Source organism: Typopeltis vanoorti, chromosome 21 (genome assembly GCF_054136105.1).
Source record: "Typopeltis vanoorti isolate ZY-2024b chromosome 21, IOZ_Tvanoo_1.0, whole genome shotgun sequence".
NCBI lineage: Eukaryota > Metazoa > Arthropoda > Arachnida > Uropygi > Thelyphonidae > Typopeltis > Typopeltis vanoorti.
The window spans coordinates 94,611,820-94,638,833 of record NC_143569.1 but is presented as its reverse complement, the minus strand read 5'-3'; the positions used below and the strand labels follow the sequence as shown (position 1 = coordinate 94,638,833).

General features: G+C 37.4%; 1 protein-coding gene and 1 non-coding gene across 2 annotated transcripts in view; one reads left to right on the top strand and one right to left on the bottom strand.

Annotated features, from left to right (window-relative positions):
- Positions 1 to 27,014, top strand: part of LOC150095123 (glucose transporter type 1-like) — a 407,241-nt gene that overhangs the window by 242,201 nt on the left and 138,026 nt on the right. The window contains exons 6-7 of the mRNA XM_090411496.1: positions 11,568 to 11,692; positions 19,715 to 19,783. Of these exons, the coding sequence (XP_090267622.1) occupies positions 11,568 to 11,692; positions 19,715 to 19,783 (194 nt within the window). The remainder of the gene's footprint in view (positions 1 to 11,567; positions 11,693 to 19,714; positions 19,784 to 27,014) is intronic.
- On the bottom strand, positions 7,726 to 7,797 carry TRNAA-UGC (transfer RNA alanine (anticodon UGC)). Its single transcript has one exon. It is a non-coding gene; the product is annotated as a tRNA-Ala (tRNA).

The window sequence follows — 27,014 nt, the reverse complement described above, 5'->3', positions numbered from 1 at the left end:
ACAACTTAACCACAACACCTGACGCACAGATAGGCCTATAGTTTGATGCTTGAGTTCGATCACTTCCTTTATGAAGTGGCACAATCTTGCCCTTGTTCTACTCCATAGGGACTTGACCGAGTGCACAACTCGTATTAAAAAAATATGTCAAGACAGGTGTCAACTCCCTTGCACATTCCTTCAGAATACGTGGTGATCTATTATCAAGTCCCACAGCCTTATTAACATTTAGTTTACTCAACTTCCAATACACCTCTTGCAAGACTGACTGTAAGTCATTCTCCTCCTCATCATCTATTGCTGTCAATCTCGCCATGAAGTCACATTCACAAGATTGAAAGACCTTTATGAATTGCTCATTAAGTATCTCCACTACACATTCTGCAACAGCTCTCTTTATACTATTTTCTCCAATCAGTGTCATCCTTCCATATTCATTCTTTCTTTTGCTGGCTACATATCAAAAGAACTCCTTAGGATTCTTTTTAGCTTATTTAAATTAAGGGGATATTAAATCCCACATTGTTTTAAAACCGAATAAGAAACTCAAAGATGAATCGGAGAGTTTCTTGCCGAATATAGTATAGTAAACTATAAAGTATCGGCGATCACTAAGCGTCCGCTAAATGCAAGTGACTCTAGCACGTAGTGCCATACCGGAAATCTCGCAGCAAATTCGGTAAAGTTCTGATCACTATTCTTAGGTATTTCCCATAATGTAAAAACACTTTTCCTAGGAAATGTATGCTGTTATTACATTATGGTGGGGAGGTCACTACCCAGACCGGTTTCAGCCTTTTTTGAGGCTTCATCAGTGAGTAGCTAGACCAAGTTAATACCAAAGTGTATAGCGAAAAGAACTTATACTCTGCTATACGAGTTTCCAAACAGGTGCAACCATTAAGTTACTTAAATATAAAGAGCTAATAAGCTTCAATTCGGCAACAAAAACATTATTTAAATTAAGGGGATATTAAATCCCACATTGTTTTAAAACCGAATAAGAAACTCAAAGATTGGAATCAGAGAGTTTCTTGCCGAATATAGTATAGTAAACTATAAAGTATCGGCGATCACTAAGCGTCCGCTAAATGCAAGTGACCCTAGCACGTAGTGCTAGGGTCACTTGCATTTAGCTTCATTAGATAACTGCTGTTCATACCTCTCTTTAGCTGCCCTCACCAACCAAGTTGCCCTCCTTGCCTGGTCTTTGTAGACCTCATGGAATTGTTTATTTCCACTTCTCTTATGCTGTTTCCACAATGCCCTTTTTCTCTGTATCGCTTGCTTAATCTCTTTATTCATCCACCTTACACCTACCTTATTTGATCTTCTCAGCCTTGGAACACACTCAGACATTGCATCTACTAGATAGTTTTTGAAAATCTCCCAAGCTGCAGTGATCTCTTATCCGGCTAACTGCTCATTCAATGCTACACCTGCAGGCTGTCTCCTGAGCTCTTCATAATCACCCCCCCCCCTTGTAGTTCCACATATACCCTTTTTTCACAGAGGTCCTCTCACTGCTGGCAACCACCCAGGTAATCAACTCATTCTCACTCTCACCAATTGGTCGGTGATTTGACACGTCATTTATAATTACATCCTCTGATGAGATGACGAAATCCAAGACCCTTAATCCTCGCGTGCTCTCTGTTACATACTGTCTGAGGTAGTTATCTCTCAAAAACTCAAGAAACTCATTTTCTTTACTTCCAGTTGGTATCTCATCATTCCAGTCTATATTGCCATAATTAAAATAATCCATAATGATCACCCTTTTCTTATTTGTTTGGCTAATTTGATTATACATTTCATTATCACCACCATCCACATTACCCGGTCTATAACAATATCCAACGAAATATTTGATTCCATTCACCTCTATCTCACACCATACTTCCTCAAAACCACTGGCACTATTTCCCTCTTGCATCTCTACTTTGTATGGACATAACTCTTACTCTATCTTCAATAGCACTATGCTTTGCCTGAGAGAGTGGTGAGAGCATGAACAGTCAATGAGTTCAAAGAGTGGTGCGATAGACTTTGTTTCCTAAGAAGGACCTCCCACTATGAGTCTCTTGACTCCATGGATGTCTGAATAATTATAATAATATATTTGGCTGCATTAATTTACCAAAGATCTGAGAGGCTGTCATTTTATGACCATCTTTGAATAACTTTTTTTTTCTCGTTATAGAGTGTGCCAGGAATGTGCCTGAATAATAATAATAATATATTTGGCTGCATTAATTTACCAAAGATTTGAGAGACAGTCATTTTATGACCATCTTTTAATAACTTTTTTTTTTCTCGCTATAGAGTGTGTCAGGAATGCTTTGTCTGAGAGAGTGGTGAGAACAAGAACAGTCAATGAGTTCAAGGAGTTGTGTGATAGACTTTGTTTCCTATGAAGGACCTCCTGTGATGAGTCTCTTGACTCTATGGAGGTCTAAATAATAATAATAATAATAATAATATATTTGGCTGCATTCATTTACCAAAGATTTGAGAAATAGTCATTTTATGACCATCTTTGAATAACTTTTTTTTTTTTTCTCGCTGTAGAGTGTGCCATAATAGGGCATCATTTCATTTTCTTTCAGTTGTGATCAGAAACATTTCCAAAGCCACCTGATTGCATGCGCTACTCAAAGATGCTGGAATCTTCAGCGCACAAATTTAGTGAAATATTAGCAACTTAATAATTTAATTTATTATTATTCTACTGTCTTCTCCAAGCAGTACTTGGAGAGGACTCATTGTGTGAGAGTAAACAAGTATTTAGGCTTATGTGCCGGTTTACACTTATGATGCAATTTAATGGACGAATTATTCCATTAAATTGTGTCATGATGTGCGAGTGGGCATCTCTCCTAAATCACATACTATCTAAATGCCTATTATATCTTGCTTTAAAAATATTCACTGAAAATGTACTACATTCATGAGAAGCATTTTTTTGCCTAACATACTTCCTAGCCACACCCTTAACACTTTCATTGCCAAGCTGAAAATTGGAATTTCGTGTGGTGGCCAAATTTTTTAAATTTTTTTATTTAGTTAGCGACATCCACGCGATAACGCGTGATTGGCCGTTTGGTGATAACTCGCATCGCGTGATATCGTTCGTTGCCAATCTGAAAATTGGAATTTCGTGTGGTGGCCAAATTTTTAAAATTTTTTTATTTAGTTAGCGACGTCCACGCGATAACGCATGATCGGCCGTTTGGTGAGAACTCGCATCGCGCGATATCGCGGGATTGGCAATGAATGTGTTAATTAACTTCTAGGGATAAATACAAGGCTCCTTCCCCCATACTTTCCAGGAGTTGTAAAATTTCACTTGTATGTTGGGGATTATGATTATTCCTAGAAGTTAACTGGGATGTTTTCTCACATGTTGGTAAAATTCCTTACTGATTTATGTTTCTATCCTTTGTTGTTTAAGAGATACTTGTGCCATTAGAGGTTTCTTCAATTAACATGAAAAAAGATGGAAGAGAGGAGATTTCCCCTCTTTCATCACACTCCCTCAGCTTGTTTTCATATTCACAATTCCATAAGTCAGATATCATCATGGTTACCCTTTGCTGTTTTTCAATTGTCTCCATATCATCTCTGAACCTGGATGATCATATCTAAGCATATGAAAGCCTCCTAGGAAAGAATACCTACAAGTTAGTGTTTTCTTCACATTGTAGTTATTGCATGTGATGTCCTCACTAATATAGCAATGTGGCCTCCGAACTTTAACTATTATATTCTCAGGTTTTAGCTTCATTGATCACTTATAACAAATTACCATTAATATAATAACCTGACTGCAGTGTTTTCAGTCAAAAAAAAATGTGTAACTCTCCACTTTAACAATATTAAACTGATAGTTATTGTCATTTACACCAGTTTGTCTCCAGATCAACTTGTAAGGATTGTAAGTCAGAAATGTCCTTTATTACCATTCTTAACTTTGCCTCATCAGCAAAAAATTGTCATACAGTAATAATGATGATGATAATAATTGTATATGACTATCCAATTCAATGCTAGTATCATTAATATAAATGTTAAAGCCTGATGATAAAATCTTATGGTTCTCACTGATCACTGTCTTCTCTTAGACTTGCCACCTCTATACGTTATTCTCCAATTCTTGTCAATAGTTAGCCACCACTGTTTTGCATATGTCCCCATGAATTTGTATAACAAATACTCTGAAATCCTGTCAAATGCTTTAACAAAATCCAAAAGAGTTATTATTGTTTGGGGTGCCTCCACAGAGGACAAAGGCTTTGCAAGAGACCATATGCTAACTCATAATACATGTCATACCTTTCCTTGTACACATTCACCAATAAAGTACTCACAAAAGACTGATAATGCATTCCACTCATTAATTGCTCTTCAAAGTGAAAAATTTAGTCTTGATGCCCTTTCCAACCACACTCTTATTCAATTTCAATTTCCAGGAATGACCTCTTGTTCCTTCCCACCCCATGTGGGACACATTTATGGTGGAGGGACTTCTCAATGATTGTACTGGCCCTTTTAATTCTTTCTCTTTTTCTGTTTTTCTTCCTGTATTCTTTGCTCTACTTTTACTGAGAATTTTTTATCTCCTATCTTTCAGACCAGCATCACTGTGATCCAGTGCCCTGCTGCCATGTTTGCCATGTGCAATCCATGTCATGGACATCTGGAAAGGGGGATCCTGGTATTTTTTCATTACTCTAGCCCCTGCTTTGGCAAAACTGTGGTCCTTGATGGCCTGACCAGGATCAGTAAGCTAGGCTTTGCCTGCAAGGGTCAAGTTGTTGCAGTAAGTCTCCTATCCCATGGTCTAGTGACAGGTCCCAAGGCTTTCTGTAGTGCTCTTATAGCATCCAGGGTAATCCTGGTCCACTTCAGAGTGCATTTAGGGCTTTCCAGATAGTGGGCTTTCAGTGGCCCTTACAAGGCTCCAATCTATGGTATCTATACCTGGTAAGGTATAGATACCATAGATGCGTCACTTGACAAACAGAAATAAGAAACAAGACATCAGATATACACACATTGATGCAAGACTAGCTGATCCCACAGGTAGTGCAAGACCAAGGTAACTCGTGGTAAAGGTGGAGCAAGAACTGATCACTAATCTTAATATTTACATTTAATGCCAAAACACATCTCCAAGAAGGGGATGTATGATGTTTTGTATTAAACGCAAGGGGCCACTACCCAGACCGGTTTCAACCTAGCCTGGCTCCCACTGATGAGACCTCAATAAAGGTCGAAACCGGTCTGGGTAGTGGCCCCTTGCCTTTAATACAAAACATCATACATCCCCTTCTTGGAGATGTGTTTTGTCATTAAGGGTAAATATTAAGATTAGTGATCAGAGCTTATGCCACCTCTACCATGAGTTTCCTTGGTCTTGCACTACCTGTGGGATCAGCTAGTCTTGCATCAGTTGCAGGTGCAAACTTGACATTTTGTCTGTTTGCTTACTTGGGAAAAATGGAGTAAAACCAGGTTTAAAATTGCTTGGTATCTTTAACATAACTATACCCAAGTTAAAAATACTTTCTACATTTATATCTCCTCCTGAGATTTTTATTTAATAAAGTTATAACACCTTGTGGTAACTTGTTTTGGTAAAATACTTACAAGCTCTGCATTACTAAATCTTGGCATTTCTATTTCTAGCCTAGCTCCCACTGATGAGACCTCAATAAAGGTCGAAACCGGTCTGGGTAGTGGCCCCTTGCCTTTAATTTAATACAAAACATCATACATCCCCTTCTTGGAGATGTGTTTTGGCATTAAGGGTAAATATTAAGATTAGTGATCAGAGCTTGCTCCACCTTTACCACGAGTTGCCTTGGTCTTACACTACCTGTGGGATCAGCTAGTCTTGCATCAATTGATGCAATTGATGCTAGTCTTGCATCAATTGCAGGCGCAAACTTGACATTTTGTCTGTTTGCTTACTTGGGAAAAATGGAGTAAAACCAGGTTTAAAATTGCTTGGTATCTTTAACATAACTATACCCAAGTTAAAAAATACTTTCTTCATCTATACCCTGTGGGTGGTATCCAAAACATGGTCAGCCAAGCCTGAATGGCCATAGTTGTGTTTGCAGATGTAAGACTTGTGTTCCTCTAAGTGGATGGATGCTGATCTGCCTGTCTGTCCAAAGTACACCAGCTTACAGGAACAGGGTACTTTGTAAACTCCAGGTAAAGAGAGAGGAGGGAGCTGATCTTTCGTAGAATGGATAAGGGTAGCAAGTTTGCGGTGGGGCTTATATGCTGTGTGTGGGTTGTACTTTTTTAGTATCTTGGCTATTTTTTTGGATGTACCACGGATGTAGGGTATGCTGATGGCATTTTTAAATTCTTGTTGACGAGAAGGATGGGGAATGGGGGGGGGAAGTTGATTATTTTTTTGATACTGTGATCACTGTAGCCATTTCTTGGAAGCAGCAGCAACTCTCAAAAACCAACCAAATCTGAATAAATACGGTTGTATTAAGCTTCCGAAGATTTGGGAAACACTCATCACCAGAGGTCCCACCTTACATTCCAGGCCACCTACTACTGCCCTTAGAGGGCGCTCCAACTAGATAGGACTTTAGTGTCACCCACGTGGTTGGGCTCAGTATTGTTTATTATTCGTGTGTATGTTACATTAACTGTTTTTGTAATCCCCGTAGATGTCCTAGTGACTAGGACGAAATATAGGAAGTATTAAATTCTATTATAATTCTTTTTGAGTGTTGTAAAAAAAAATCCATTAAGCCTCCAGCATGATGTCCTCACAGCACTTAAGCCTCTACACACGGATATTGGAATGGGCTTAACTAGTGATATGCAACTGTTCAGATGATGTAAAATTGGGAAGAGCAATGCAGAGTAAAGCTGATGTTATGGCTTTACAGAACCACAATTATCCATATGATGACTTGATTAGCCTTCATATGGATTACTGTGCACATTGCTGGGTTTTCATGATGATGAGGATATGTTAGAAAGGGGTCTAGAGAAGATTCACAGTGGTCTTTGGAATCTGGAGCACGAGGATAGATTGAGAGAATGTACATTGCAAAGCCTCGTGAATAGGAGGAGAGGGGGTATGATTGAGACATATAAGGTAGTCAGGGTTTGTTATCAGGTTGACATAGAAGAGATTTTTCATAGAATGGGAGGAGGGGTAGAATAAAAGGCTATCGCTGGAAACTGTATAAGGAGGGTCTGAGCAGAGGAGTGAGGAGCAGGTTCTTTGCATGGAGAATGGTTGGTGAGTGGAATGCAGTTTAAGGCATGGTTGGATGAGCATTTCATGTAATATCAGTCTCTGACTCCATGGAGGCAAGATATTAATAATAATAATAATAATAATATCCTTGATGAGTGACCTGAAGGATCATTTTAACTCATTAACTCTGAATCACTCAAAGATACTCTGCAGTGGTTTTAACAGGCACACCTCATCACTAAGCAGAACCACTCATCTCCCAGGGAAAAGCATCCACCACAAGACACCAATAAAGGCCACTTCAGTAAATTCCCCTACCTGTGGAAAACCACATTAGTGGAGCCAGACCCAGAGTAGCTCCCAGACAAACATTGAATTAATAATGAGGTCATATTTTTTATATACAAGTAGCAAAAAGAAGATGTATCACCTTATTATTATCTGAGACATCCAGGGAGTCAAGGACTCATTGAGGAAAATATTGGAAGTGCCGGGGATCGAACCCAGGGCCTTTCACATGCAAATCAAACGCTCTACCACTGAGCTACACCCCCACCTATTATGATGTTGTTATTATTATTATTATATTATTATTATGATACTCTGGAATAGAGATGGTTGTAGAAAGTTTTTTCATTTGTTATCAAGTAAATTATATAGTCAAAAAATTATATTCTTATTTATTCATTTACCTAACTAACTATTTACCTAAATGTAATCAAACAAAGTTTGTGTATGAAGTAATGCAAGATCATTATTAATTTCTGGTTATTAATTACTATTCCTTTTTAAATAATGATTATAAAATTGTTAATTATAATAGTTTTTAATTATACTAAAGAACAATATTAGATGTTATATTCAGCAATAATGATCAGGGAAAGGAATAAGCAGCTATAGTATTCAATACTAAACAGCAGCAATAAAATAAACTCAATGTGAGAATTGCTAGAGTTCCCTGCTGAGTGTTCCATGTAAAATTTAGGCAAGCATACTTGAGAAGAAGCTAAGACAAATTGTGGAAAAGCAACTTTGAGAAGAAACCAGCTGAGTTCATGCCAAAGGGATATTCAGAAGCAGATTTTCACTTTGAGTCAAACAGATCAGTAATCATGGAGATATCACGAGGATTTGTATCTAGCGGTGATGTCGCGTGCCCATTTCAGTTGGATATGCTGTCGTGGCTTATGCAACCCACACTACAAAATTCACATCAGTTTGACCGTATGATTTGCATTTTTATCGATGTACGAAAATTTTAAGAGTTTATAGCACTGATGTGCTATAAACTCTTAAAATTGGTCTAATGCAGTTAATTGTAGGATAACTTTGAATACTTTAATTTATCAATTAATTGTAACCAGATCTATGTAGAGTAAGGGACAATGTATTTGTTTTAAGATATATTAGAAAACAATGATGAAGGAGAATGCTGTATTTGGTTGATATATTTGAATTACTCAAAGATGTAAAATTTGGAACAGGAGAACGAGGCTTACCTCCTTCAAGTACAATATGTTTCCCATTGTAAATATGAGCAAAGAAGTTATAAATTGATCGAAATTATATATTAAAAAGTTGTCTATATTATTTCTAAAAACTTGCCTGCCACGTCAGTTCACACTTCACGTACGCAAAACAGATGAAACTCAGAAAACAAAAACAGCAACTCATGACAAATGACAATGTTTAATTGGTTTGGTTGACACAATAACTAATCATAGCCTCTAGGTGCTCTTGTCTCAGAGCTCACCCTGCCTCTCCTTCTGAGCAGTTTAAAATTACTAGAACGCTAAGAATTTGACCTGCTGTGCAATCTATACATCTTTTCAAAGGGCTCAAAGGTATATGTATTAATGCAAATGTGATGCGATGCTTGCATGTCGAAAAGTGCCCTCTTCATGAAGTAATCTATTTGTTTACTTTTAGGAATAATGCAAAGTCTGGAAACAATTACCCTGGGGGGGGGGTCGTATTTAACAGGAATAAATGCAAAAATATAATATCGGTGATGTTGATAATCAGTGGATGAGCACTGCACACTTGGAATATTCGCCCCTGGTATCTAGAAAAGGCAAGGTACCAAGAAAAAAACTGTTCAAAACATATTAATTATATGGTATAAATGGGACATTATATCAAGTAATATGTAGTCTTCAGGTCTAACTGCTGACTTACAACTTAAAGTTTGAGTTGTATGTCAGCATTTAGAACTAAAGGAGATTCAGGAAGATGGCTTGATGTATTATTATATGAGACCCCCCCCAGGGAGTCAAGGACTCAAGTGAGGCTATACATCACCCAAACCAGCTGTCATGCCTTCTCTTAAATTCATTCTTGTTACATGCACTCATCACTTCAAAACTGAATTTAATCAAGCAAAGAGAAGGACACGTTATGAAGGAAGGTGGCCTTACACCTCATATCTGTATTGGAGATGTTAATGCCAGCTCTTTACTATATGCAGATGATATTACAGTCTTAATCTGGTACAAGTCTTTAAAATTCTTTACAAAATTTAATAACTGGTATAACAAATTTGGCATGAAACTCAGCAATAAAAAGACATCGCAAAAACAGACGAGAACATTAAAAACATCAAATGCATCTAAGTGCATCCTGAATGGGTATGATGGGGAGTTGATTGAATAAATTTGTATGAAATAAAAGAGAAGTTGATTAAAACACTAAACTAGCTGTATATAATACAGTGTTTGAACTAATTTTAATTTATCAATCAGAGCTGGAATAGAAATAAAACAGTTGATCAAAGAATGAAGACTGTGGATATTAGTGTTCTAAAAAAATTAGGGCAATGAATATATGATATCACTGTCAGAATCATATTAAAATGAAGATGTTAGGAAGGAACTTGACATGTTAGCATTCAGAAATATGTGAGCCTAGCTAATCTAGATGGTCACTTGAACAGAATGGAAGAGGAAAGATTTGTGAATTAGGTATTTCATACTAGGATGGCAGGAAAAAGATTCAGCGGAAGATGAAGATCTATATTGGTTGATGCAGTTAGAAGTGCCTTAGGAGAACGTAATGTAACATTTGACAATATTGGATTCCTAAGAGATGATGCTAATTTGGCAGAAAACGGTAGAAAGGAAATCTGTAATGTTGAAAGCTTTTACTTCTGGGTCTGGCTCCCACTGATGAAACCTCAATAAAGGTTGAAAGCAGTCTGGGTAGTGGTCCTTCCCATATTGCATTGCATTATACATGTCCATAAGCATATGTGCTTTTGCATTATGGGATACTAAGGCAAATGATGTGGGGTCATCAGCCTCTATATACAAGTAGCCCAGTCGTGAAGTGACTTTATGCACAAATTTTGTTTGCTTACACTTGGATAAAGTATGAAACCAAAAATATAATTTCTTGGCATCTTTAATTTCTTGAAATCAGTAATGGTGTAAACTTTTCATGTTTAGGTCTTGTTATCCTATAACAATCATCGTCAAATTCTTGTGTTCCCCTGGCGGGAATTTGATGATGATGACTGTTATTAATTTTTTCCAATAACTGGATATTCATTGTCATTGCCTAGCAGGTTACTTCATGTGCTGAATGTAACTAGACACACACTATAAAATGATAAAGTAAGTATTTCATGCACTTTAACAGTTCTTTCGCTTGGTTGAACAGCGGGAAGGAATAATGACAAGAGGCCATCCCTGAAAGTTACAAAAGGAAACTGTGAGCAAGAGGGTGAGGAGTGGTTTCTTTGCATGGAGGGTGGTTGAACCATGGAATGCATTTCCTGATGGAGTGGTGAGAGTGAGAACGGTCATTGAGTTCAAGGAGTGGTATGATAGACTTTGTGTTTCTTAGTGGGGGGGGGACCTCCCCTCGATGAGTCGATAGACCTTGTGTTTCTTAGGAAGGACCTCCCACGAAGAGTCTTTTGACTCCATGAAGGCCTGAATAATAATAATAATAATAATATTTAACAGAAATGTTTATATTAATTTTCTAGTGTGAATGAGTTTAAGAGAAGGTATAACGGCTAGTATGGGTGATGTATCACTTCCCTAGATGAGTACTTAACTCTCTTGAAGTCTCTGTGATGATGAAAATAATAATTTCTGTTTAATTTTTTTTTGTATGTGTGTGTCGGGGCAAGTTATCCTTCTAAAAATAGATGGATAACTTCATAAAGAATTAAACAATTTTTGATTCATAAACATGAGTAAATTTGCAAAATCTGTTTCATGTTTTAATTTTTAGGCATTTATTTACATTATTTATGTTACTATTACCTATACAATCACTATGTAAAATGAATATTCTTATTTATTTAATTTTACTACAGGAAAGGAGGATTGCTATTGAACAACATAATGGGTGTTATAGGAGCTGTACTGATGGGATTTAGCAAAGCTTCTGAGAGTGTTGAGTTGCTCATTTTTGGACGCCTTATCATTGGTTTCAACTGTGGTAAGTTTCTGAAATATTTATTGGTGCGTGGAAAAGAATATACTATTAATTGTTATGTTAATTAATTTAATATTCAGAAATCTTCAATTCATTGAAATGCTTATTAGTGACTGGTAATGAAGTGAAAGGGAGTAATGACCTGAACATGGTATTATCAGAAATAACAACTGAGTCAGGGTGGCAGACTGGCAGACACAACTTGGTTATCTAAGGATGATATACAAGTGGAATAGAAATGAAAGGATATAGAATCTTACAGGTATATAGGAAGGAGAAAAGAGGAGGGGGGGATATATTGTAAATGATAGGTAAGGAATTGTGCTTGCACAAGGTTGAGGATTTTGGAAATAGTAATTGGAAGAAGAAGAGTTTAATTCCTAAATTGTAAGATTGTAGTATGCCATATGTTGTCAAATGCTTTATTTAGGTTGATTGACAGTAGTGTGCATACAAGCTGTAACTGCTTATCCAGCCAGATTATATCCCTAATGAGGAATCAATGGATTGTTCTCCCTGGAACTCGATAATTATTATTATTATTATTCCTGATACCTCCAAGGAGTCCGAAGACTCATCGCGGGAGGACACCTACAACTGTCTCTACACCTAACCTCTACTACGAATCATCTTCATCAACGCCATCTACCGCCCACCTCCAACACCACCACAACTAGTAATTTTTGTCTGTAAATTGCGTGTGTTCTGAAGGGCCGATTTGTATGTATGCGGGATGAAAAACCCGAGTTTCCGGGAGAAAAAACCCTGCTACCTCCGTATGAGATCGGCTAACTCACCTTCGATTGAAATCGACCAGATAAAGATTCCTCCCGTCGCGACGAGAATCGAACTTAGGCCTATTCCAATCGAAGGGCGCAATGTACCGTCGTTCTTCCAATTGCGCTACGGAGGCGCTAATAATGTAATCCAAAGCATAGAAGTGATATTATATTGAAATGTTGAGTACCATCATATACATTTTTTTATTATTATTATTATTATTATTATTATTATTATTACATCCTCCATGGAGTTGGCAAACTCATCATGGGAGGTTCATTCAAATGAAAACAAAATTTATCATATAGAATCTTAAAATCCTTAACACTCCTTGCATTAACAACACATTCTTGTAAAAGAAGGATGATATACAAGTGGAATAGATGCAATATCAAAATGTCTCCTTAGAGTTCAAAGAATAAATTCCATTCACTGACATTTCTCCATGCAAAAAAATCTACTCCTCACAACCCTCTTCACCACACTTTTACACAACTTCCAGGGATGACCTCTGGTTCTTCCCCTCTCACCTTCTACTCTTTTTATAATCCCCTCTGGATTAATCTGATAAAATCCTCTCACTAACTTAAATGTCTCTATCATATCACCTCTTTTCCTCCTATCCACCAAACACTGCAATCCACATTTCTTTAACCTCTCTCCATAGCCAGCATTCCAAAGTTCTGACATTGTCTTAGTCACTCATCTCTGGACCCTCTTTAATGTCTCTGCAGCACATTGAAAACCAGGTGACCATATCTGAGCACAATAGTCCAAGTGCGGCCTGACCAGTGCCTTATATATGAGGCACTGGTCACACCACACAAGTGGCACAACCACTTTCTTACCCTTACATATTAGAGTACTTCTTCTCATAGCAGCCTTACGATGTGCAGCCTTTGCAACACTAGCAATATGCCCTCTAAACTTCAGTCTACTGTGTTTAACCATCACTCCCAAATCTCTAATCTCATCCACTTTCTGCAATATGGCACCATTGATACAGTATACAGCTTTATATTTCTGCACTCCAAAATGCAACACCTTGTATGTATTGATATTAAAACTACAGCCTCTCTCTCCAAGTTAAAACTCTATTCAAATCTTCCTGAAGGGGAATCAACAACAGCAGTGCTACTTATAATTCTTCCCAACTTTGCATCATCAGCAAACAACTGAAGATCCTCAGTCAGTCTACATAATATATCATTTACACACAAGTTAACAGCAATGGCCCAAGAACAGAACCCTGAGGCATGCCACTAGTTACGTTCTTTTTTTGAGGAGAGTGACTCAGAGGGTGGTTCAGAGAGCCAATCTCTGATCCACCTAACCAATATACTATCTATTCCCATCCTCTGCAGCTTGTACACCAACTTATCATGTGGTAATCAAATGCTTTTGTAATGTCCAAGAATATCACTGTATATGATTCTCCCTTATCTAACATGCTTGTTAGATAAGGGAGAATCATATACAGTATGATAAGGCATAAAATGCAAGTAAATTACTAAAACAGGACCTACCCTTTACAAATCCATGCTGACCATCATAAAGAATGCTGCATTCATCAACCCAATCCTGTATTCTATTCCTTACCAATCTCTCCAACACTTTGACCACAACAGCAGTTATGCAGACTGGCCTATAGTTGGAGACTGTCTTAGAACCATGCTTGTGGAGTGGTACTATTTTGCCCTTTTGTCACTCCTTAGGAAACCTACTCACTGCAAGACTTTCGTTAAATAACTAGGTCAAGAACATAGCCAACTGTAGTGCACATTCCTTAAGAATACATGATGAGATTTGTAATCCATATTGCTCAGGCATGTAGGTCTTCAGCTTGATACATTTGTCAGATCGTTATCCTTTTTAGGAATACAGTGTAGCTTTCAAGAAACTGTTATGGAATATTTCTGTTAATATATTCTTAAAGAGTATGACCAGGATATCATAGCAGCGCATCGATCTTCCTACTCCCAGTCCTGGGAGTAGGAAGATTGATGGCATAATAAATCTCAATCTATCAGGACCTAGGAGCCTTGCCTTTTTTGTAACTTTTGAAGGCTGTTGTAACATCTTGTGGTGGTGTAGGTCTCTCCTGAAACACAGAATGGTGTTCTAGAAGAGCATGAGTAGTTGTTATTTTGTATTCCATTCCATTCAGTTATCATTCCATTGTATGAGACTCTGATCAGACCACACTCAGACTATTATTCTGAAATTTAGTCCCCAGAATTTGAAGGGGATAAATTAACTGTGGAAAGGGTACAGAGGCAGATAACAAAAATAATTTCAGGACTGTACAATGTTAGTTATGAGGATCGGCTGAGGGAATGTGGACTGCAGAGTTTTGTGGATAGAAGAAGAGAGGTGATATGATCGAGACTTTTAAACTGTTGAGAGACAGTTACAGGATCGACACTGGAGAGTTCTTTCACTTGGTGGAACAGCAGAGAGGAGTGATACCAAGGGGCTATCCCCGGAAGTTACAAAAGGAAGCTGTGAGCAAGAGGGTGAGGAGTGGTTTCTTTGCATGAAGGGTGGTTGAACCGTGGAATGCATTGCCTGATAGAGTGGTGAGAGCAAGAACAGTCAATGAGTTCAAGGAGTGGTATGATAGACTTTGTGTTTCCTGGGAAGTTTCACCCACGACAAGCCTCTTGACTCCATGGAGGCCTGAATAATAATAATAATAAATTAGAAAAAAGCTATAGTGGTTGATTGTTTCTGGGGATTTTCATTATTATCCTGTCTTCTTTAATCTTGTTATTTGGCTTCTACATGAGGTTGCAGAAGGAGTATCTGCATATCTTATTTTGATTTTGAAATTATACTCTTTGACTCTTTTTCTGTTCTATTTTGATTTTGGTAATAATTTCTTTAATGATACCGCTATAGTTACTTCTGTTTCTTTTAACAATAATGAACCAGTGCAGCTCTCTTTGAAGCTCTCACAGATATTTTCTTTCCTGATAGCTCCTGATATTTTAACATGGGATAAAGCACTGTTTCGTTTTTATTTTGAAAGTGAGCCAGTTTTCATAAGTTCAGTTGGTGGAGATCCATGTTAAGTTACTAGGAAAGTTTCCTGGCATTCTCCAGAGTCCTAAGTTGCTATATAATCCTTAAAGTTGAGTAACAAGTTTTTAATAAGAGATATTATTTGCCTGGGTTAAGTTAAGTTAAATAGCATATGCAATTTACATCACTTTGCAGGATAGCAGATCTACAGATTCAGTCCAGATAAGTTTGTATAACTGGAACAATTCAAGTGATTTCCTCTGATACTGTTTTTTTGACTTTCCCCAGATTTCCATTACATATTCTTACAATATTTTCTTGCTGAAATCAATGTTGCTAATGCAGAGCTTTCCCCCACCCCATTTTATCATACTGTGATTCTGTACAGTTCTAAACCCTGATTATGATAACATGGGAAGTTCCATGTAGAGAAGGTTCAACAGATGTGAGAAAGGTTATTTGCTCTCTTTTGTAAAAAAAAAAAAATGAAAGAATGGAAAATCATTACCCAGTGAAACACTGATGTGATTCATGACATCAGTGTTTCACTGGGTGATGATGATGAGTTGGAATACTAACTAGTGGATCCAGTTAGTATTCCAACTAGGAAGGTATCCATTTACAGTAGAAATTATTATTATTATTATTTCTATTATTCAGGCCTCCATGGAGTCAAAAGCCTCATCGTGGGAGGTCCTTCCTAAGAACATAAAGTCTGTCAAGACTCATCGAGGGGAGGTCCCACCCCCCCTAAGAAACACAGTCTATCATACCACTCCTTAAACTCATTGACCGTTCTTGCTCTCACCACTCCATCAGGCAATGCATTCCACGGTTCAACCACCCTCCATGCAAAGAAACCACTCCTCACCCTCTTGCTCACAGTTTCCTTTCGTAACTTCCAGGGATGGCCTCTTGTCATCACTCCTTCCCGCTGTTCAACCAAGCGAAAGAACTCCCCAGTGTCAACCCTATAACCACCTCTCAACAGTTTAAAAGTCTCAATCATATCACCTCTCCTTCTTCTATCCACCAAACTCTGCAGTCCACATTCCCTCAGCCCGTCCTCATAACTATCCTTGTACAGTCCTGAAACCATCTTTGTCATCCATCTTTGTATCCTTTCCACAGTTAATTTATCCCTTTCAAATCCTGGGGACCAAATCTGAGAACAATAGTCCAAGTGTGGTCTGATCAGAGACTTATACAACAGAATGATAACCCTCTTATCTCTGCAGGTCAGTGTCCTTCTCATAATTGCAGCAATCATCTGTGTTACCTTCACCGCCTTTGCAATATGTCCCCTAACCTTCAGGTTTCTATCAATCATCAACCCCAGATCTCTTGTCTCCCCTACTTCCTCCAGTATAACTCCTCCCATAGAGTATGCAGCATCCCATCGATGTTTCCCAAACCTCAAGACCTTACCTTTTGCCGCATTAAACTGATACCTCCATTCATTTGCCCATCTATCTAGCTTATTCAAATCCTCTTGCAGGGCTACCACATCTGCACTATTACTAATATTCACTGAAAATGTCCCATTCCCTTTGTTGGAAACTTACCATATCTGGGAGAGGGTGTATATTATGCTTTGTCACCCTGGACTATTATATACAAATTTGATCGCTTAGTTGCCATTGTGGATTCCAAAAACAAAGTAACTAAGTCATTGCCAGAGCATACAGGGATGATTATGGAGAAAGGGCAAGGAAATCTAAATTGCTGAATTCAAGATAGTCAGAAAAGAGATGTGATAATAATATTTAAGTTGATAAGGTGGATTTTACAGGACCAATTCAGGATATATTATGCATAGAATGAATGTGAGATGAGAGACCATCCCTGAAAGTTGCTTAATGATATGGTTAAAAGGGAGTATGAGTAGATTTCTTATATAGAGAATGGAATGCATGTCCAGGGGATGTGCTGTGTGATGCTGGAAGTGTGAATGAGTTTCAAGATTCAGTACAACAGGTATGTTGCTGGTTGAGTGAGACCTCCCATGATGAGTCTTAGGAAGTTTCACTCATGTCAACTCCATGGAGGCTTTTTAATAAATAAAAAAAAAAAAAATAAAAAAAAAATTTCAGAATGCTAAGTAGCAAAGTATCATAATACACAATACCTAAACAATTTGTACATTTTTTTTAAATGTACAAATGTATAACATTAATGAATTGTTTGGCAATTCATTATGTTATCACATTTCTTGCTGTAAAGTTAGATCAAGATTCTTAAATAAAAGCTTTTTTTTTAGTATCCATTCAACAGTGTCTTAAATGCTTAAGTGAGTAAGTTATCCCTAATTAACTTTAATTCCTGACTGGTTGAAATCCATTTGTATCGAGATCCACTCCTACAGAAGGAGAGGTGATATGATTGAGACTTTTAAACTGTTGAGAGGTAGTTACAGGGTTGACACTGGGGAGTTCTTTCGCTTGGTTGAACAGCGGGAAGGAGTGATGACAAGAGGCCATCCCTGGAAGTTACGAAAGGAAACTTTGAGCAAGAGGGTGAGGAGTGGCTTCTTTGCATGGAGGGTGGTTGAACCGTGGAATGCATTGCCTGATGGAGTGGTGAGAGCGAGAACGGTCAATGAGTTCAAGGAGTGGTATGATAGACTTTGTGTTTCTTAGGAAGGACCTCCCACGATGAGTCTTTTGACTCCATGAAGGCCTGAATGATAATAATATTGTACATGCCCTGTCACCTGGGTAAGTGGCTCCATCTTGTGGCTCATGATACAATTAAAGTTGGATGAAGCTTCCTAATTAAGTACAGTTGTAAAATGTTTATTTCATTAGATGCTAAGTAATTAAAATGATTATACAATATACCTCAAAAGTCACACGATAAATAAATAATATTTAACTAAGATTTAAGATATTTTATATTTAAGGTTTTCTCTGGTCTCAGGAACACTCTCCTTTTTATATATAAGATCAACTTTGAGAACTGCTTAGAAGAGAATTTCTAGCAGTTTTTAAACTTTCTAAATAGAATCACTGGATAAACGCTCTTATTTCTAAATAACTTTGACTTGTCTTTAATAATCATTACATAAATTTATTTAATGATTCAAAACAAAAACTTTCAAATAGTCATTAACTCTTCAAAAATAATATTGCAGATAGTATTGATATATTAATGTTATTGTGTAGTAGTGATAACTGTTTATTTATTTATATGGCAGTGCCTATTAGATATCCTCCTTCCTAATTTTTGCCTGTGTGTAGACCGACACTTCACCATGCAGGCACTCAAAACCATATTTGACTGAATAGGTTGGGTAATCCTTATTCCCTAAAGTGTTGTCCTATGTCTGTATATTGTGTGTGTGTGTGTGTGTGTGTGTGTGTGTGTGTGTGTGTGTGTGTGTGTGTGTGTGTGTGTGTGTGTGTGTGTATCTTTGTTCGTCCAGCTAGTTTGCCTGTCTTGAGAGATAAAAAAAAAAAAAAAAAAAAAAAAAAAAAAACTCAGATTCCAGGAGAAAAAACCCTCTACCTACATATGAGACTGGCTAACTCGCCATTTCATTGAGAACACCTGATAAAGATTCCTCACATCATAGAAGGGATTTAAACCAAAGTCTTTTCATCCAAAGGGCTCGTCTAAACCAACTGAGCTATGGAGGCTCTATTAGATATTCATAACTGAATATTAGAATATTACACATACATTGTTAATTTTCAATTATGGATAAAATATCCATCAAAATACCTTGCTTTATTTTTGACAGTCATCTATTATTGATCCACTGATGGATGAAAACCTATCCAAGATGGCTCCAAGACTGTCAGTGGTTTTTCTTCCACACATCACTCTTGTAGATCTAATTTCATCAGTTTATTGTGATTTTGGACTGTTTCATTGTTTTTCTTCACATGGAATCAAGTTCAGTTTTGTTCAACATTGGTCTTGTTTTCTAATTTCTTTTACATGTATTAAACTTTTTTTAACTATGTCATTATGTTTACACATGTTTCTATAAAATGTCTAGTAACCACTATACAAGTAGCATAGTTATGAAAATACTTTGACTTGGCTAATTTTAAATTCTGTAACATATCTTAATATGGACTGTAAAATTTTTATACTGCATAATAAGTACTTTGTGAACTGATTTTAAAATATAAATGCTTTCTGTTATTCAATTTGTATATATACAGAGCCTGTGAAAATTTATATTTTCTAATTTTTTTTTTATTCAACGTTTAGGTTTGAATACTACCTTAGTGCCAATGTATCTGTCAGAGATTTCTCCCCTCACATTGCGGGGTGGTTTAGGTGAGTACTTATTTTAGTAGTTTTTAGACGAGTTTAATATTTGTGTAATTTATTACTTAATTATGTAAAGAGCACACAGGTTAGTTTCTTTTTTAATGACAGGTTTATCACTAAAAGGGTTTTAGATAATCCAGAAGCATTCTCTGTGGTACTTTTTTCAAGTTGTAAGTCGTTTAAGCCCCTTTTTGCAATAAGCAGGGTGGTCTCATACTGATTATAATATTGTGATAAAATTATGGAGACTGCAGTGGAGTAATAACTTCAATTTAATATAAATAAAATAATTGCTCAATGTTTTGACCTTCATATGAGTGTCATCATCGGGGGTATACATATATGCTTTTTAGAAGTTTTTAGCATCAGTTAAGTCATTCTTTTTGCATCATTACATTTATGAGTGTTTGTGTGATTAACTGCAAGGATAGCATGTTTAATTTACTGATTTTAAAGGTTAAATATTTTTCTTGTACACTGTATTATGTGGCATGGCACTGATGCACAAAACAATGGTAGGCAATTTTAATGTGGATGATTACATTCATTGCAGCATATGCAAAATGTATGGCTTTCGCAAAATAGAAGATTTCTGGAAGAAAAATGAAGCTGCAGAATGGATTTGCAGAAAGTGTTTTGTGAGCAAATTTCAGAAGTGTTAAGAGAGTAAGAAGAGTGACAGTAGTGAGCTGAAAGATGAAATAAATAATAATGTGGTTGGTATAGTTAGTGTTGTAAGTGGTATGAGTGATGTATGAATGATGCAGTGGAAAATGAAGAGAATGACCAGAAGGTAATGGAAAAGATTGAACACTTATATGGAGTTCTTCACAGAACAGAATGTGAGATTGAGTGGTTGTAGAAATGCCTGGCAGATGGTATGACACAGAAGTGAAAGAAAGGGAGAGAAAGCAGAGCATGAAAGAGCAAAATTGTTAGAATCAGGATTGGATTTTGTATGGTGATTCACTGATACAAGGAGTCCTTGAGGAGAGTGTGATGAAATCATGTTTTTCTGGAGCTAGGTAAAGGATGTCAGTTATGCTCTATATTGATAATTATTATTTTTCAGGAAATAACAATATATATTAAAATATTAATTATAAAAACTTTAATTAATACTTTCCTATATTTCGGCAATGTTACACTGCCATCTTTAGGGATCACAAAAAAAAATGATATGTGCACACAGGCACATAACACTGGGCAAATGAGACTGAAGAAAGGCAACCAAAGTCGGGCTTAAATGGCACTGCCTGGGGGCGGTGCCATTTGGGGCAGTCTCATGCACCCAAATTTGTTGAGATTTTAAAAGTTTTTTAGAGCTGAGGCAGATTTGAGAATAGCCTTTCATATTTGTATTTGCTGCAGTGTAGTAGAGTGGTATTTTTTCCAGTGTATCTTGTAATGGGTGTCCAAAACATGGTCAGCAAAACCTGAATGGATATATTGGTGGAACCAAATGTAGTCCTTGTGTTCAGAAATTCTAATATTAGCCTGCATCTTTGGCCATTTTTTATGTGGTCTGTAAGTGGTTGTAAGATTGCATTTCCTTAGGATTCATGTCAATTTTTCAGATGTTTCCTGGATATATGGAATGGTGATAGATTTTGAGTAATCTCTGCTCTGAAGGGGGGAGAGCAGGGGGATTGCAGTTACAAGGTTTTAATATTTTTTAAGGATTGTAGCCATCAGTTAAGAAAGTGTTGAAGATATGGTCAATTTCAGCAGTTATGGCATTGTTATCAGAACTGATTTAATTTTGCCCTGTTATTCAGGATTTTGATAATATAACACTTTTTTATAACACTTCAGCAGACAAACAATTTAAAAAAATATGATGTCAGCACACGAAGAAATATGAAAATCTACTTAAAAAACTCAGCTTCTAAGCCTCAACTACCTCCTAACACAGTAGTAAACTTATCATCCTTCACCCTCTGAAGCCTGAAGCATTTAGAGCACTTGCCACACTAACACCTAAAAATCTGGCAGAAGAAATAATGATGCAAGTAAAATGAGGTATCCTCAGCCTGATGGGATCCCTGGCATTCTGTGTTTACAGAAAACCTACACATACAGGTAGATGCAGTCACCGCTCCCCCCCTTCCCAACAACATGGGCAAAATTAATCATTTCTGATAACAGTGCCTTAGCTACTGAACTTGACCATATCCACACTTTCTTAGTCAATGACTACAATTCCCAAAAAATATTAAAACCCTGTTACTGTAATCTCTGCTCTGAAGGGGAAGGAGAATATACAATTATTATTATTAAGAGACCCACAGGGAGTCCAGGACTTATTGAGGGAGGCCACATACTACACGCACCAGCTGTCATACTTATTCTTGAATTCATTCACACTGCTTGCACTCACAACATCCAAAGGCATTCCAATCACTCACCACCCTATGAGAAAAAAATATAGCCTCACCCCCTTCTTAGCGGCATTCATTCTCAGCTTCCAAAGATGTTCTTTCCCCATCCTCCATAAATTGAAAACTTCCACTAACTGAAATCCTGTATGACCCCTTCAGAAGTTTGTAAGTCTCAATCATATCACCCCTCTTTCTCCTATTTGCTAGTGTCTGCAGTCCACAAATTCTCAATCTGTCTTCATAATCATTATTCCACAAACCTGATATCATTTTTAACACTCTCCTTTGCACTCTCTCCACTATATCAGAATCACAATGGAAACCAGGAGACCAGACCTGTGCACAGTCCAAGTGAGTCCTTATCAATGCCTTGTAAAGAGCTAAAATGACATCCTTATCTCTACATGTGAACGTTTGTTTCAGCATTGCAATTATCTTTTAAGTTGTATTTGCAATCTTTGCTACATGACCCCTGAACTTCAACTTCCTATCCACTAACACTCCAAGATCCCTAGCCTCATCAGTTTCTTCTGGCATAATCCCACCAATATAATACGATCTTGGATATCTAATCACGCCAAAGTGAATGACGATATATTTACTGACATCTATTTTCCCATGCCCTCAATGCCAACCTATTCAAATTATTTTGCAAGTACTGCATATCAGCAGCATTCTTGCTTACCTATCTTTGAATCATCAGCAAATAGCTGTATGTCGCTTGTTAAACCCTTCCCAATATCATTAATGTATAGATAGAATAACAGTGGACTAAGCACAGATCCTTGTGGTACACCACTGGTTACCTTAAATCTTGCAGACTCACATCCCCTGTATACCACATTTTGATATCTTTCAGATCAGCCATCTTCTATCCATGCTAATATTCTATAATCCAAACCCATATTCTCCAATTTATGCAACAGTCTATCATGCTGTATTCTGTCAAAAGTCTTAGCAAAATCCAAAAGTACCATGTGTATCTGTTCCCATTGTCTAGTTCATGGTAACGTTGTTATAGAATGTGAAAAGTTGTTAAAACATGATCTACCTTTAGTAAACTATGTTGCTCATTGCAAAATAGAGATTCACTGTCAACCCATTTCTGAATGGGAGCCCTACCCAATTTGTCAAAAATCTTCACCATGCTCCTGAGATACTAATTGGTTCTATAGTTGGATATATTGTTCTTTTCACTGCCCTTGGGCAATGGAATTACCATACATTCTTTCCATTCCTGCAGAATCTTCCCTGTTTTGAGACTCATACTAAACATCCTGGTCAAAGGAATAGCCAGTTCAGCTGAACACTCTTTTAGCACATGTGCTGATATCTCATCAGTCCATATTGGTGAATTCTTATTCAGCCTGTGCATCAGCTCTAATACCTCATTCATCAGGGAGAATAAAATGGGGGGAGGAGTGTTATTGATGATAGCTGATGAGCTACATCAATTAGCAGAACTAAATATACAGTTGGGTGCCGCTATAGACCAGGTGATGGAATAGATGGTGGAGATAGTATGCATAAGAAAATAGAAGAAATGAGTGGAAGGAGGGTAATTATTATGGGAGATTTCAACTATGGTAACATTGATTGGAAGGAGGAGAGAACACATGGGAGGACGGAATTGGATTTTATGTGGTTATTAAGGGATAACTATCTGCGACAGCATGTGATGGATAATATTAGGGGTCAGAGAGTGCTTGACCTGGTAATTGCATCTGAGAATTTGACACGAATATGACCATGTTGCCACCAATTGGTGAGAGTGATCATAGGGTCTTGATTTGGAAGGTGGCTAAAGGTGTGGATTTTATAATTAAGAGGGGATGCATGTGGAATTATCGGGCTGGTAAGTATGACAAGCTTAGGAGATTGATTGGTTCAGTGTTATGGCATGTACAACTGCATGGGAGGTGGTAAAGAAGTTTTTGCATGAAGAAATGGCTGACTGTATACCTAGAGTCCGAATAATAAATCAAGTAAGGGTTAAATGGATGAATAACACCATTAAGTTTGAGCTGCAAAAAAAAGAAACAACTATGGAGGGAATTTAAGGAGAAAGGTGACCGGCTGGCACATGAACAGTATAAAGCCAAGGCCAGAAGGGTAACAAGTGTGGTAAGAAAAGCAAAAAAGGATTACGAAAGAACATTGGCCATGCAGGCTAAAGGGAATCCTAAACGGTTTTTTCGATATGTTGCAAGTAAAAGAAAAAATGTATATGCCAGAATGATTTTAAAGAATGCTGATGGTAGGGAGGTAACCGAATCAGTTGATATAGCTGAATTACTAAGCGAGCACTTTGCAAGAATATATCTTCCAAGTGTTGACATTGCAGAAATGAATGAACCAATAGACTATATGGGAATTGTGGTGAATGAAGTGGAGGTGAGTAGTCTATTGCAAAACCTCAATGTCAATACATCTGTGGGATTGGATGGTATACCAGCTCGTGTCGTACGCGAAGTGGCTAAAGAATTGTCAGTATCCTTGACCATTTTGTTTAATTTGAGTCTCGGGTCTGGGTTAGTCCCAAGGGGGTGGAAAGAGGAGAAAATAGCTCCACTGCATAAAGGAGGTTGCAAGGGTAACGTTTTGTAAATTACTGTTGTAAATTACCAACTGATTAGAATATCAGGAATCGTTGTCAAGGTCTTGGAGAAATTAGTCAAGAAAGGAATACAGTATTGGATAGAAGAAAATGGGATATTGTATGGGGGACAACATGGTTTTGTGAAGGGTAGATCATGCCTCAGTAACTTGCTCACGTTTTATAACACAGTGGCGGCTGAACTGGATAAGGGTAATGGGTTTACAGTGATTCTACTGAACCTTGCGAAGGCCTTGTACAGGATACCACATGGGACTCTAATCAGTAAACTCGGGCAGATGGGGATGGATATAGGGTTGGTAAGATGGATTGGAGGGTGGTCGATGGAAAGATACCAGAGAGTAGTTTATTCAGGAGTGGAGTCCAAAAGACGGCTTGTGACTAGTGGTGTGCCACAGTGTTCTGTTCTTGGACCACTACTTTTCAATTTGTCAAAATTGAAAAGTACAGGATGTCAAAATTTTGCAGGATGATTTGGATAGTTTGGAGGACCGGGGTAGGGAAAATGGATGTCAATTTAATGTGGCAAAGTGTAAGGTTATGCATTTTGGAGTGAAAAGATTAGCAGCAGTATATCACATTGGTTGAACCGTACTCCAGGAAATTGATGAGGCCAGGGATTTGGGAGTGTTGGTGGATAGGGAGTTGAAGTTTAGGGGGAACATTGCAAAAGTGGCCAAAACAAGTCATCAAATCACTTGGTTGCTGAAAAATACTTTAACATGCAGTGACAAACAAGTTATTGTTCCTCTATATCAAGCCTTGATAAGACCCCATCTAGACTATTGTACCCAGATATGGGTGCCAGGGTTTCTTCTTGATGGGGAGGAGGTGGAGAGGATTCAGAGACGAGTGACCAAGATGATAGCAGGTCTGTGGAATGAACCTTATGAGAACAGGTTGAAGATTTGTGGGTTGCAAAAATTGGTTGATAGGTGGAAGGGGTGATATGATTGAGACATTCAAATTACTGAAGGGTTTCTATAGGATTAATCCAAAAGATATTTTTGAGAATAGGATTGGTGGTGGGTGGACTTGGGGCCATACATGGAAGCTGGGCAAGAGTGTGGTTAGCAGGGGTGTTAGAACTAGGTTTTTTACTTGGAGAGTGGTGAATGAGTGGAATAAGCTACTAGAGTCTGTTGTGGATGCTATGACCGTGAATGAGTTCAAGGTGAGGTATAATAGATACTGTGTGAATGTCGAATAGTTGTTCTTGACATGATGTTAGGGCCTCCCTCGATGAGTCTGTGGACTCCTTGGAGTTGCCCGAGACAATAATAATAATAACAATAATAATATACACGAGTTTTTTCATCCAGTGAAGAGGTAGTAGTGAGCTGAATGTCGCATACACCAGATTGATATCTTTTAACAAAATGGTCACCATTAGTTGAACAATCTCTTCTGCATCTGCATTTAGATGAGTTATTCTTTCATTCATTCTTTCTTTTACTAGCAGCATATTGATAGAATTCTTGTGGGTTGTTTTTAGCAAGAGCCAGTTTGTTTTCACACTCAGACTTTGCTTTCCATACAACAGTTGTGAATATTCTAGCCTGCTGCTTATACTTTTCATAACAGTCATCATCCTTATACACACATCGTATTCCTTCCACATCATCTTTTTCTTACAAATCTCTTGCTTAATAAGATTACACATTCATTTGACACCTACCCTATTTATTCTTCAAACTGTCCGGACATATTCTGATATCACATCATTTAAGTATTGTTTAAATGCTTCCCATGCACTCTCGATATTTTTCCCATCTAGCAACTGATCCCATTCCACTGAACTCAGTAAGTTGGTCATAATTTCTTGCTTTGTAGTTCAGCCTGTAACCTTTATTGAATGGAACATTCATAAACTCACTTCCCAAGTGAGTACTTCTGTCACATGCTGCTTGAAGAAGTTGTCCTGCAACAGTGCAATAAAGGCATTTTCATTCTTTTCATGAGATTCTACTCCTATCCAATCAGTATTTGGATAATTAAAGTCTCCCATTATGAATACTTTCTTCGTGGTCATATTTTCTATTTGGTGATGCATTTCTTCATCACTAGCAACTAATCCACTAGGTCTTTAACAACACCCTAATGATGTAATTGATCTTGTTAGATTCCACTTCACACCAGATAGCTTCAAACTCACTGCCACATGAAATATTGTTAGTAGTAGTATACTACAATCATAGGTCTCAACTCTAACCCGATTCAAGTCATTCGATATTATTAG